The sequence below is a fragment of the Lissotriton vulgaris genome, chromosome 4_1 (assembly GCF_964263255.1).
Source record: "Lissotriton vulgaris chromosome 4_1, aLisVul1.2, whole genome shotgun sequence".
Classification (NCBI taxonomy): Eukaryota; Metazoa; Chordata; class Amphibia; order Caudata; family Salamandridae; genus Lissotriton; species Lissotriton vulgaris.
In genome coordinates, this window is record NC_141691.1 from 1739665709 (window position 1) to 1739678146 (window position 12438).

A 12438-nucleotide genomic window follows, 5' to 3' on the forward strand; every position below is an offset into this window, starting at 1 on the left:
AGGGGTTCGAGAGCCAGGGCAAACAACAGGGGGGACAAGGGGCAACCCTGTCTGGTGCCACGGCGCAGGGGGAAGGATGCCGACAGGCGTCCATTGACCGTCACATTGGCCATCGGGTCCGCATAGAGGAGTTTCACCCAGCCAATGAAGATCGGACCGAACCCAAGTTTAGCCAGAACCGCCCATAAATAAGGCCATTCCAGGGAGTCAAAGGCCATGGTAGCGTCCAGGGACGCCAACACCGCCGGGTCCGTAAGAGTGTGGGCCCGGGCCATAACCCCGTGGAGGCGACGCAGATTCAGGGCAGTGTTGCGGTGTGGGATGAATCCCGATTGATCGGGGTGGACAAGATCACTAATCACTCCAACCAACCGATTAGCCAGCAGTTTGGCAAGGATCTTAGGTTCCACGTTAAGGAGGGAGATGGGACGGTAGGAGCGACAAACGTCCCGTGGTTTGCCCTCCTTGTGGATGACCACGATGGTAGCAAGTCGCTGGTCCAGGGGAAGGGAGCCTCTCTCAAAGGATTCAAGGAACATCTTGCGGAGATGCGGGGAAACCGCATCCGATCGGATTTTATATAATTCCACTGGAATACCATTGGGCCCAGAGGCCTTGCCCGAATTAAGGGAGCGAATCGCAAGGTCGATCTCATCCGCTGTAATGTCCCTATCCAGGTCCTCCCTCTCCTCCTCGGAGAGACTAGGCAGGTCTATGTCAGCGAGGAAGGTCGTATTATCCGCCTCCGAGAACTCCGAGACAGACTCATAGATACCACGGAAGTAGTCCGCGAAAGAGTCAACAATGGCGCTGGGGTCAGTAAGGAGCGTACCGTCGTTTCCGAGGAGCTCCGGCACCACTCGGCTGGCCATCTCCCTCCTGTCGAGCCAAGCCAACAGTTTCCCGGCCTTGTCGCCCACATCATAGATGTGGCCCTGCTGTTCTTTGGCGAGAACCAGGGCGGCATTAGTGGCCAAGTCATGATACTCCGCTTGTTTCAGCGAAAGAGTATGGAGGGCCAGGGGGTCCGAATCAGAACGCAGCTGGGCCTCGAGGTGTAGCACCTCCTGTTCAATGGCCAGCATAGCCGAGTCTCTATCCCGGCGGGTGGCCGCGATGAGTGCCTGGGCCTCACCACGGAGCACCGTCTTAAAAGCTTCCCACAGTGTAACGGCCGACTCCACCGAGCCCACATTTTCGGTAAAATATAGGTCAATAGACTTGGCCAAAAGGGTGCGGGACTTAAAATCTCGAAAGTACCAGGGATTGATCGCTGCCGGGCGGTCCGACAGAGTCACGCCAAAGTCGAAAGAGACCCACAACGGGGAATGATCAGAAATCCCTCGGGCAAGGAAGCGGGCCTCCGACACAGCTAGGGCATCCGAGGCCAGCGTGAGGACATAGTCAAGGCGCGAGAGACTTCCGTGCGCGCCCGACAGAAAAGAAAATTGGCGAAGCGTGGGGTGCAAAAGCCGCCACGTGTCCACCAGCCCAGTAGAGTCAAGGAAGGACGGCAACCACATCTGTGGTCCACTCAGGTCGCGAGGCGGTTGGCGGTCGAGGAGGCCAGAGCAAACCGCATTAAAGTCACCCCCCACGATCAGACGACCAGCCGGCATAGACAAAATGGCAACACCAAGGTCCTGGAAAGTACTAGATTGAAGCCCTGGAGGGACGTACACAGACAACAGCGTGAGGGAACGCCCTCAGATACACTTCTTAAAATTAGTTATAGAATGTAACGCCGAGCTGCCTGCTACTCAATTCAAAGGCTTTTAGATCACTTGCCTATTGTCTTTGTTTGCTGTGTGCAGTGTGTTTCCTCTTAATTTGATAGCGTTTGATATTTTATTTATATACTTGCTGAACCAGGCTAAGCCATTGGGGTGTTAATTCTGAGACAAATGTCCAGGGCTTCTCGACAGTTCGAAATTCCATGCTTTAAAAACATTGGCTTCAGTAAAGTGCATTGTGTTGTTATAAATTCTGGGCAGCAACAGTGTAGTTGCAACACCGATTCTCTCATGTGGTCACAAAACCTGCATTCAGCTATTGTAGAGCTGTTTTCCAATTGGCTCTTAACTCGTTTATTGGGCAATGGCAGACAGCAATTTAACCAGGGAAGGCGTAGGGCGCCACATACGCACACATACACACTCACTCACACCCATGCGTTCCCACACGTGCACACACACTCATGTACACATTCACAACACACTTACAAATTCACATACATTCATACATACACACCCAGTCACCAAACATAAAAAAACACATAAGACTTACCTTCACTGTAGTGAGTGACGCCTCAGAGGTTGTAGCAGGGTTAGGACTACAGCCTTCCCTCATTGGATGACCTTAGGTCAGCCAATGAGGTAAGGCAGTAGTCCCTCACTCGTCACAGAGTGGAAATGGGGTCAGTGAGACTGCTGACCCCACCCCACTCTGTAAGGAGGTGTCACTGATTGACACTTGGTCCAGGGCACTTCAGGGCTTAAAACAGAAGCGCCCATGTCTGAGGTAATTAGTGATGCTCCCCCTTGTCTTGAAGGGGAGGGCCTCGAGGCACTTTTACCAGGCCGAGGAGGTCAAGCCCACAGGGCTGTGAAATTCTCCGCCTGGCAAAGTTCAGCTCAGGCGGCCAGGAGCATGCACATTTAGTGCATGTCAAGCTCCTGGCTGCCTGACCTGAACAAGAAGAGTGTCTGTCAGGCGATCTTTGTTCAACATGACAGACATTTTTATTGCCGTGAAAAATGTGGGGGTGCAGCCCCTCAGCCTATATGGTCGGGACTACCAGGAGTCGCGCTCAGAGCATTTGAGTTCTGTTTTGCCTGCTTAGAGCAGCTTTCAGGTATGATTGCATTTTTGTTCTATCATAGGATTTTACAATTGAAGATGTGTAGACGGCCTGTTCTATTTCATCTAAATCCGCATTTCTGGCTAGAACCCAGATGTGTATTTAGGGTGACTTTTTATTCTGATGGAGAAGTCAAAGTAGTCAGCCCTGTTTCCAGGTGCATGTTCAGGTCCTTAGCTGCAGCGATTAACTACAGGGCCCAAGGATAGCATTTTTTTAAACAAATCTCCTTCAAAGGGGCTTTAAAGGCACATAATTTGGACTGATAAATGGAATCATAGTATTTGAGAAAGCATGCCTTACACCCTAAATCCTGCCCTATCAAACCAAACTCGAGTCACAAGTGAGATTGTCATGTGTACTTAGGCAGACTAAAGATTTGTCTGTACGTCATACACTAGAGTTTGTCCAAGGCTGAGGAGAATTTGCCAGGATATGCTTGGTGCCCAAAAGAAATTGTTGGTATTAGTTTTGCTTTGATGGTTCTTATAAGCGCATCTGCTGATGGACTGTGTAGACTCATGTCTGTGTAGCCTACATAGCGTGAATGCTATAGCAGAGGCTTTGCCTGTGACATTGTGTTTTAATTGTAGGTTTGGTTTGCCAATCTCTGTGAACCAGACACCTAAGTAGTTATATTTTGAGGAATGTATGATTTTAAGGTTGTAAAGCCCCCAGCTATGTGATGATTTATGCTTGTACTTCCATGAAGACCATCACCTTTGTCTTTTCGGGATTTGCCACCAGTTTATTTTCTAGTTTATAATTGTTACATTCATTCAGCACACGCTGCATGCCATTTTTTGGTGTGTTACAGCTATAATGCATCATAACTATAACACATAAGATTCGAGCAGGTTCACCTCTGACAAATAGATCTTTCCAGCTGTCAAACCAGTTTGGCTTTACCGTACGCATGACAACCTGTGTCTAAATCAAGTTGGCTTTTCGAAAGAGAACAACACTCAAGGTCATAAAGCATGTATGGATTTATAAATGTAAAACAGATGACATCAATGGAACGTCAGTTAGCAAATTTATCGATGTTGAGGGGATAGAGATAGAGGTTGCTGAATTTGAAGCACCACTAAATCCTACAAATCCCTTTGTGTTAGTAGATAATTGAGAATATATACGCAAAAAACTTTACACATTTTTTTAACATCTGGAACCTAAACCACACTTAGTAAATTCTCATAGTCATAACTCCAGAAGGTTTTTCTGAATAATGAAAGTAATCTTCTTTCAGTCCATACATAATCCTGGCAGATAACTGGTGGCCCATTAATCACAGAGTCAAAACTGTTTTCTATCCCTTCAGCTGGAAGAAAGAAATGCTGTCCATAGGCGAGCCTGTGGAGGAACTGAGACTGTGGTCTTTAACACTGACTTGTCTTTTGGTGGTGAGCCAGAATAATGACACTAATCCTATAGAGGTCCATTCAGAATCATGGCAGATCACCTGTGGTTCTTCTTTAATGACAGATTCAAAGCCTTAGCTAGCCCTTTGGCTGGAAGAACTAAATTCGCTCCGTAGATGACCCCCTTAAAGAACAGGGACCTTGGTCATTGACATTTGTGCCTTTTGGTGGTGAGTCAGAATAATGGAACTAATATTCTTGTGATCCATACAAATCCTGACCTCTGTAGTCCTTTAATGACCGAGTCTTATCCAGCCTTTGCAGGAAGAAAGGAAGGCCCTCCGTAGATGATCCTGCTGAGGAACTTGAACATTGGCCTTCATGGTTATTAAACTAACATAACATAATAAAATTATTCTGGGATAATACCACTGACTATAGAGGCCATTCTAGCATCTGTTAGTCATCGTGTTATGCCATGTGTATTTGGAAAGCGCACTATTACCCGGAAGGATCCTGGCGCTGAGCAGGTTTGCATGGCTAGCCCTGCCTGCGGTAGGTTGGTTAATGAAAAGCCAGGTCTTCAGCTTCTTGTGGAATTCAAAAAGGTAGGAGAAGGCTCTGATGTGGAGAGAGAGGCTGTTCCACACTTAGGAGCCATGCAAGAGAATGTACGCCCAGACTCGCTGAGTGACAGGAGGGTGCAGAGGACTTAGATAAAGGAGCACCTGCCGAATAGCTAGGGTGCTGCTCACTGGGGTATTTATCTCATAAAGGGTAGGAGAGAGGATACTGTGAGAGTGAAATCAGACGATGTGAGGCCCATTTGCTCTAATAAGATGCGCTGTCTCAAGTCTCACTTCATCCCTCTGTAGGCTCAATTTACTTCCTTTGATTAGATGTAGCACTCTTTCAAACTTAAATATTCATTAGTCCTGAATTTACAGGAGTAAGACCCACTCACAGATATTTTTCCAAATCAGACCATGTAATTTGAAAATAATATGGTCAGGAACCCCAAGTTTTCCTTAGGGGCCAATCGTTGTCACTGCCAAATGCTGGAGTTTCTGCATACCAATGCTGCTTAGTCTTGAATTCACTATTCCCTGCTGCAGATTCTTTTTCATCCCTGCTTTCTCTCTTTGTCACTGTTTTTCTATGATTGTCTTCCTTCTTTTTTCCCCCTTGTCTTCCTTTATCTCTTTTTGTCTGGGTGCTCAATACTAGTAACCATATGTTCAGTTCAGCTAGGCTAGACAGTCTTAGACTATGAAATGTTGTGTTAGCTAGGTTTGATTTTATAAGTTGTGCTAATTCTATGCACTCAGATTTCTACACAGCAATAGGTTTAGGTCAATGCTGACAACCGATGGAAACTACCGGATGATTGACTTGCTCATGGTTTATTCTAATGCTTTTGCGCCTACAATGGAAGGAGTTAGTGCAGGATGAATACTGCAATATTTCATCACCAACTTGGCAAATATTAATTTGTTGCATTTTGTGTAGTTTTTCCTTTTAATACCATTTAGGGTTGAAAGACTGAATAACAAAGCGCTTGTTATAGGAGCATCACCTGAAGCAATTATTGCATTGGCCTCTCCCAGGGCTTCTTGTTAGGTATTCTCTGGCTTGAGACCTCTCTCCCCTTTTCCTGACTTATTGTGATTAATTATCATGTCTTCTACTTTGTATTAGTCAGATGCATTGCATGCCACATGCATTGCATGCAATAATCTCCCAGCCTACACTTAGAGCCTCAAAGTTATAAATTATCCATATGCACCACAGTAAGTGAGTCAAGAAGAGGCAGGAATGTATGCAAGTTGCACAGTCAGACCATTTTCATTAGTCCATGACCACGGTGGGGTTCTATGTTCATAGTCAAGGTTGATCCAGGCACTGTTATGTGAAAACATGATGATAACACTGCTTTTTGTAAAACGATGTACTTCCTGTTATTTATTTGCTCATCTAACCATTTGTATTTTCCTTTTCAGTTACCCATCTCTGTGCCACATTGGCTCATGGATGCTCTCAGTTTTGCATCAACACCCCTGGCTCCTACTTGTGTAAATGCCAAGCAGGATACCTTCTCAACCCGGACCAGAAGACTTGCAGCAGTAAGCTTCTCACCTCATCTCTTACCTACTGTAAAACAGTGAAACATGCAAGCTCTACGGGGACAGGTGGAGGGGGAACACATGTAGAGTGGCTAACAGCTGTTGTCGCACACAGGCATGGCTGTGAAACACATTTTTCTTTTTAAAAAAGTCCTATGCTTAAAGTTTACTTCATTTTCACCAAATCCAGGCACTGCAGATATGTTGCTTAATTGACTTTCTAATACTATTGTTTTTGAAAGGCAAGCATAGTGATCTGTCTTTGCTTATTTATTAAATTAGTAATAGTAAATGGAATCTCGTGGTATGGCCATTCTGTTGTCATGGTGTGTCCATCAGAACTCAGCAGGACTGGCAGTTGCTGCTGGCTGGTGATAGGAGCACCACTCACTGAAGAACTGTATATTGGGGAAGCGTGCATGCTTTGTGGCCGCAAAGGACATTTTTCCAGGATGTGTAGGGAGGTTGGCAAAGGTAAAGTGGTGGTGTTCATGGAGGAAATATCTAGTGCAGACCATACCTCACAATCAGATTGAGTTTTATTTGTAGGTGCATCGAACAGTGAATACAAATACATGGATAGTGTTTTTTTATGCTGGGGATTCCTACAGTGAGGACAGGAGGAGCAATAGGCCCAGGGCAGAATTTACCATTAGGGACAAAAAAGTGGGATCAATGGTAAATTCTGGATAATTATACATTATCATACCCAAAAGTTTGTTTTAAAAAGAGTAGCCCAATGTAAGATTGTTACAGAAAGATATAAATTCAGGACGATATCAAGGTGAAAAAGTAAATATTACAGCCTATATGCATGCGGAAATTCAGTTCAAGAAAAGGGCTGTTAAACGCAAATACTATTTGGCTGAATCAGAACAACCAATATTAGGTTGGTCCCACCAGTATGACCTCCACATATGAATTGATCCACATTCAGCAGTGCAAGCAATGGTGGTGGACAAGTTAACAGTGGAAGACATACTAGAAGGTGCTAAGGAAGTTTTCAAAGAATGGTTAGGACAATTAAAAGGATATGTGCAAATAATAAAGCTTAAGCAAGGAGCTACCCTGGTCCAAAATAACGTCAGAATGGTTCCAATAAACATAAAGGAGGAGGTAAAAAAATGTTGGATGAGATGTTGAGCAATGGAATAATTGAACCCATTGAGACATATGCATGGCTCTCCCCAGTGGTAATCACACAGAAAGCAGATGGCAAATTGCTTTTTTTGCATTGATTTAAAGGGTTTAAATCTCAGATACCTTCCCACTACCAAACATCAACAAGCTAATCTTATTATAGCAAGGGGGAAAGTATTTCTCTAAATCAGACCTTCAGCACGCGTACCACTAAATTCGCCATGATTCCTCAAACCCTTGACTGCTTTTATTACCATGGAAGCCACTTTCTAGTTCACAAGGATGCCATTTGGGTTGTCATTGGTGACGAGTGTCTTTTAAAAGATGGTAAGTGAAGTATTCAATGGTTTAAAAAACTTTAATTTATTTCCAAGATCATATATTGGTATTTGGTGATAGTATAAGTAGCCATAACAAAGCTTTGAAGGAGACATTAGGCAGACTTGCAGAGTCTGGTTTAACGTTACACAGAGAGAAATGTGCTTTCCTAGTAACCGAAATTGAGAATCTGACACACACGTTGTCTCTGGAAGGAGTAAAACCGAAAAAGACTTGCTTGTGGCAATAAGATTGGCACCTATTCTCCATATCAAGGACCACTTACAGTCTTTCCTTGGTTTAACTGAGTATTACTCGAAATTTGTAAAAACCTTTCAATAACATAGAGGAAGAGATATGTGGTGAGAGTATCCCTGTACCATTTGACATCAACAGGAACACAATTGTAGCCGTTGATGCCAGTGACACCAGCATTGTAGTACAAATATTCTTTACAGATCTTATTTGTGGTTATGTGTATATTTATTACTCATTGAGCTATGTGTGTATGCTTTCATGTGCAAAGGTGAAGACCATGGGGCTTTGTTTATTGCATTAACACATTCTAGTGTGTGGTGGGAGTGTGTGTGTGTGTGGGTGGGTGTGTGTGTGGGTGCGTGTGCTTGCATGTGTGTGCTTTTGGGTTAGATGTATGTATGTTAGTCTGCTGGATGTTTGTGTGTTTGTCCCCACCTGTGCTTTAGAATTTGTTACTGCTAGGTGGGAGCCATTTGTGCTCTGTGAAAGCTTATATGCATGCACATAGGGCAAACCTAACGAGAAGGACAGTGGGATGTTGCATGTGTTTGAGCCAAATAGTACAATCACAGGAGGCCGGGTAATGCAGTACTAATGGTTTTGCGAACAGGGCCCACTGGATCAGATTTACTTGCTGGAGCAAGTGTTAATATTATCTTAAGCCAGGAACTGTGACCCTGGCTTACAAAGGATTTTGCTATAGTTTAAGACCGTTTTTAAGACCACCCTTGGATTAAAGCAGTTTAAATATTGTATTGTATGAGTTGACACAATCTTGAGACAGGGAAAATATTAGGAAATTTGGCACTTACCTCTAATTAAAGGCACTCGAACATTGTCATTTGACAACGTATCTATGATTGGAGAAAATTTGGCAGTTTCTTCAATGTGGGGCGGTTAAACTGAGGACTTTCTAAGCAGTGACTCGCTCAGTTGCACTTTCAATTGAAAAAGCATTTTTGATTCTCTACAAGGTTTGACCACATGGACAAACCTGTACAAAGTTTACACTAGCTTAGCGTAGTGATCTAAGTAGCAGCATGGCAATTTTCGTACAGATCCGTGCTGAAAAATTAAGATAAAATGGAGGTGAAAAAGATGTGTTTTCCCATTTTATCTCCCATAGGAAAGTTTGCTTGAGCCTATATCCAAAAATGCTGAACGAATTTATACTCAACTTAGCATGAAAACAGAACTTTACTCAGAAAGTATGCTTTCATTGGTTTGGTGTAAATCTTTTTAGTGGTATTTGAGATCTAAGCATTTAAAAAAGTTGCTAAATGGGTTTTAAAAGTTTAACACTTTTGTATATCTTGGCCATTTTAATTTGCAGAGGATTCATAAATCTGATCCGCAGATATTGACAAATCCAAAATGTTAAAAAATAAAGGATCCCAATCGAACAATCCAGCCTTGTATCCCATCATTCCTTTCAATTCCACTGTTCCAAATCTGGAACCGTGAATCTGAGTACTCTGATTGCCTGGCCGAACTATGGGTCATTTTTCTGAAACTAAATTCCAAGTTATACTTATGATTCCCTGGAAAATCCAAAAAGCGTAATAACCTTGCCTGTGAATGTATCCTACATGTTGTGCTCCCCCTTTGATTGGTTACATCTGTTATTGGCTGCATTAGGATATCTCCTTACCTTGGAATGAAAGCATTTAAGTTTAATCAAAAATGTTGACAGGTTCGGAATCCTAATTTAAAAGGAAATAATAGATTTGAGAGTTCTAAGGCACACTCTGTGGTATGGACGTGTAAGTGAAAACTTCAAACTGACCAAATCCTACCAGTGTAGTAAGGTGCAGAATGGATACTATGTGGTTTTGACCGCATCCAAACAATTCAGTATTTTGGCACATTGATATGTCAATAAAACAAAATGAATTTAGCAGAAAAATACTCTCCTTTTTCTCCGTTAGAGTTTCCCAAAAAATATTTATATTTCAGTCCAAATGTTCAGCTCCAATATAAGGCTTCAAAGCAAGGGGGTGAAGATGATGAGGGGATGATAAACAAACCAAAAAACAAATAATTTAAACCACATAAAATACTGTATATCTTCAGTGCTAAAATATTCATAATGTACAATTGTATTCCTAATATAAATGTTTAAAAAATGGGAGGGTTGTTACATATTTATCAAGGTCAAGCTAGATGAGTGCCTTCTACTGTTAGGAAACATTTATGTGCCTAACACTGATCAGGGTTCCTTCTTACAGTCAATTGTGCAAACACATTCCATGTAGTGTGGTCTCCTGGATAATAGGAGGAGACTTCAATAGCGTCTTGGACACTAGTTTGGACCGCTACTTCCAACACCTGCCATGCACGTCGGCCTCTGCAAACGCATAAGTACTACAAGATTGGCTAAGCCACTGGTAACTCGCTGATGTCTGAAGGACGTGTAACTCCTCTACTCATGCATATTCCTTCTAATCCTACCCACACAAAATACGGCAGGATACATCAGTTGATATGCACGCTTAATTTATTACCCTCAATTACACACACAGATTATTTGGGATGCCCCATTCCTATCATAACCCACAATGCTTGCACCTCACGTGGAATACAAGACCATCCCCAATCCCCACTTGGCTCCTGCAACCTGCTATACTAGAAGACCCTCTCTTTCGAACCTCCCTAAGTACTGCTCTAGAACAATACTTTGACCTGAATATAGGCATGGCCTCTTCAAATTTGTTATAATGGGATGCACTGAAGGTGACACTGAGGGGATGCTGTCTGGGCCTGGGGTGTTATAGAAAAGAGGGGTCCCAGAACATAAGGACTGATTTAGGAAAAAATACACGAATTCTTTATCCTCTTAGGTGCTGCGCCTATTCCAACGGCCGACGGCACCACTACCTCAGGAATGCTGCTGTCGGCCGTTGGACGTTCGAACCTCACCTGCGCAATGGAACGTTCAGCACTGGAGCTGGACGTTCCATAGCTGCTAAGAGGTTATACACAAAACTCAATTTCATTTACTTTAGGAACACTAAGTTGTTTATTCACATGGTGTTCAAGGCATCATCAATATGCATTTTCATTTGATACTTCACAATAATTGGGTGCCCACAAAGGAGGGAAGGGGTGGGGTGAAGTGTTTGGGATTGGTGTAGTTAGGAGATGTGACAAGTCAAGCATACAATCTTTTTAAATAGTGGCTTCACAGGGGAGCCCTACACGAGTTCATCAAATTACTTATTTCAAACGCCATCCTAAAATGGCCAGTGTTACAAATCACATTTATGCCAGGTGGCAGTAGGAAAACGGTCCACGTTTCGACCCTGAGGTGGTAGGGGTTTTATCCCTTATGGAGCGGGTCTTCTTCAGGACGGAGGGGGGTGGGCAAAATTCATGTGCGCGAATGCGCAAGCGCTATGTTGCCTTTAACGCTGGAAAAATCCAAGAGGGGTCGTGCCTCGTCTGTCTCGAAGGGTCAGGCTAGGAGTGGAGGCGGTCAGGCGTACCGCAAGGGCTGATCGAGAGATTCTTCTACCGATGCTCCAAACTGCCAAAAGGTCCGCCGCTACAGCCACTTTCTCTGATAGATACAGATCAAAATGAGTTTGGACCAGCCAGCCCGTACCACCTCATTCAATATACGACACCCTCTTTGGCTCTTACGCTAAGCCCTACGCCCCTGGCCATAATCAGGATGCGTGGTACTACATCTTGAAAAGGCATTCAAAACTCTTGAATTGGCCTATCTATTCGATGTCCTCTCACAATAATGTGTTGGACCCGATATCTCCGTTTGGTGCAACTCCTTTATAAAGGGCTGACCTCGAGGGTCAAGACTGAGAATCTTATAACCGAACCATTGCTGGTGTGTAGGGCAGCAGCGGTGCGTCCATTGGGGCGTAGGGGCGTAGCCCCACCAGCCACATGGACCCGCATCGCGGCCGCCGCCGCAATCCTTTCAATAAATTACTGAGTAAACTCGGAGATTTCGTAATGCGCGAGGGGGTGGTGGCCTGCTGCAGCTTGAGTGACAGTACACTCGGGCTGCAGCAGACAGACGGACCGTAGTGCGCAAGTGCAAGTTGTGTTCCAACTTTTGCAAGCATGCGCACTACAGTACCCCAGTGGGACCCTGCGGGGACTTATCTGCCTGCTGTAGCCCGGGTTTGCAAGTGGCGACAGGGCGAGCAGCAAATGTGCCCCCCCCAGCGCCAGGATTGGCTACACGTTGCCCACGTCACGCCGCACCCGGATGCGACGCCTCCATTTCTCCTCGTGGGTCTGCTTTCTTCAGAGACTGGCATCAACCCCCAGCGAGGAGGCGGCAGGAGAGAGAGGCGGAGGTTAGTCAGAAAGAGGCATTGGGATGCCAGCGACCTAAGCGTTCCTCGGTTCAGCT

At 44.5% G+C, this 12438-nt stretch overlaps 1 protein-coding gene across 2 annotated transcripts in view; it reads left to right on the forward strand.

The window, feature by feature from the left end:
• Window positions 1-12438, forward strand: part of MATN2 (matrilin 2) — a 565117-nt gene that overhangs the window by 208663 nt on the left and 344016 nt on the right. For both annotated transcript variants that reach the window (XM_086966035.1, XM_086966037.1), the window contains exon 4: window positions 6222-6344. In XM_086966035.1, the coding sequence (XP_086822161.1) occupies window positions 6222-6344 (123 nt within the window). The remainder of the gene's footprint in view (window positions 1-6221; window positions 6345-12438) is intronic.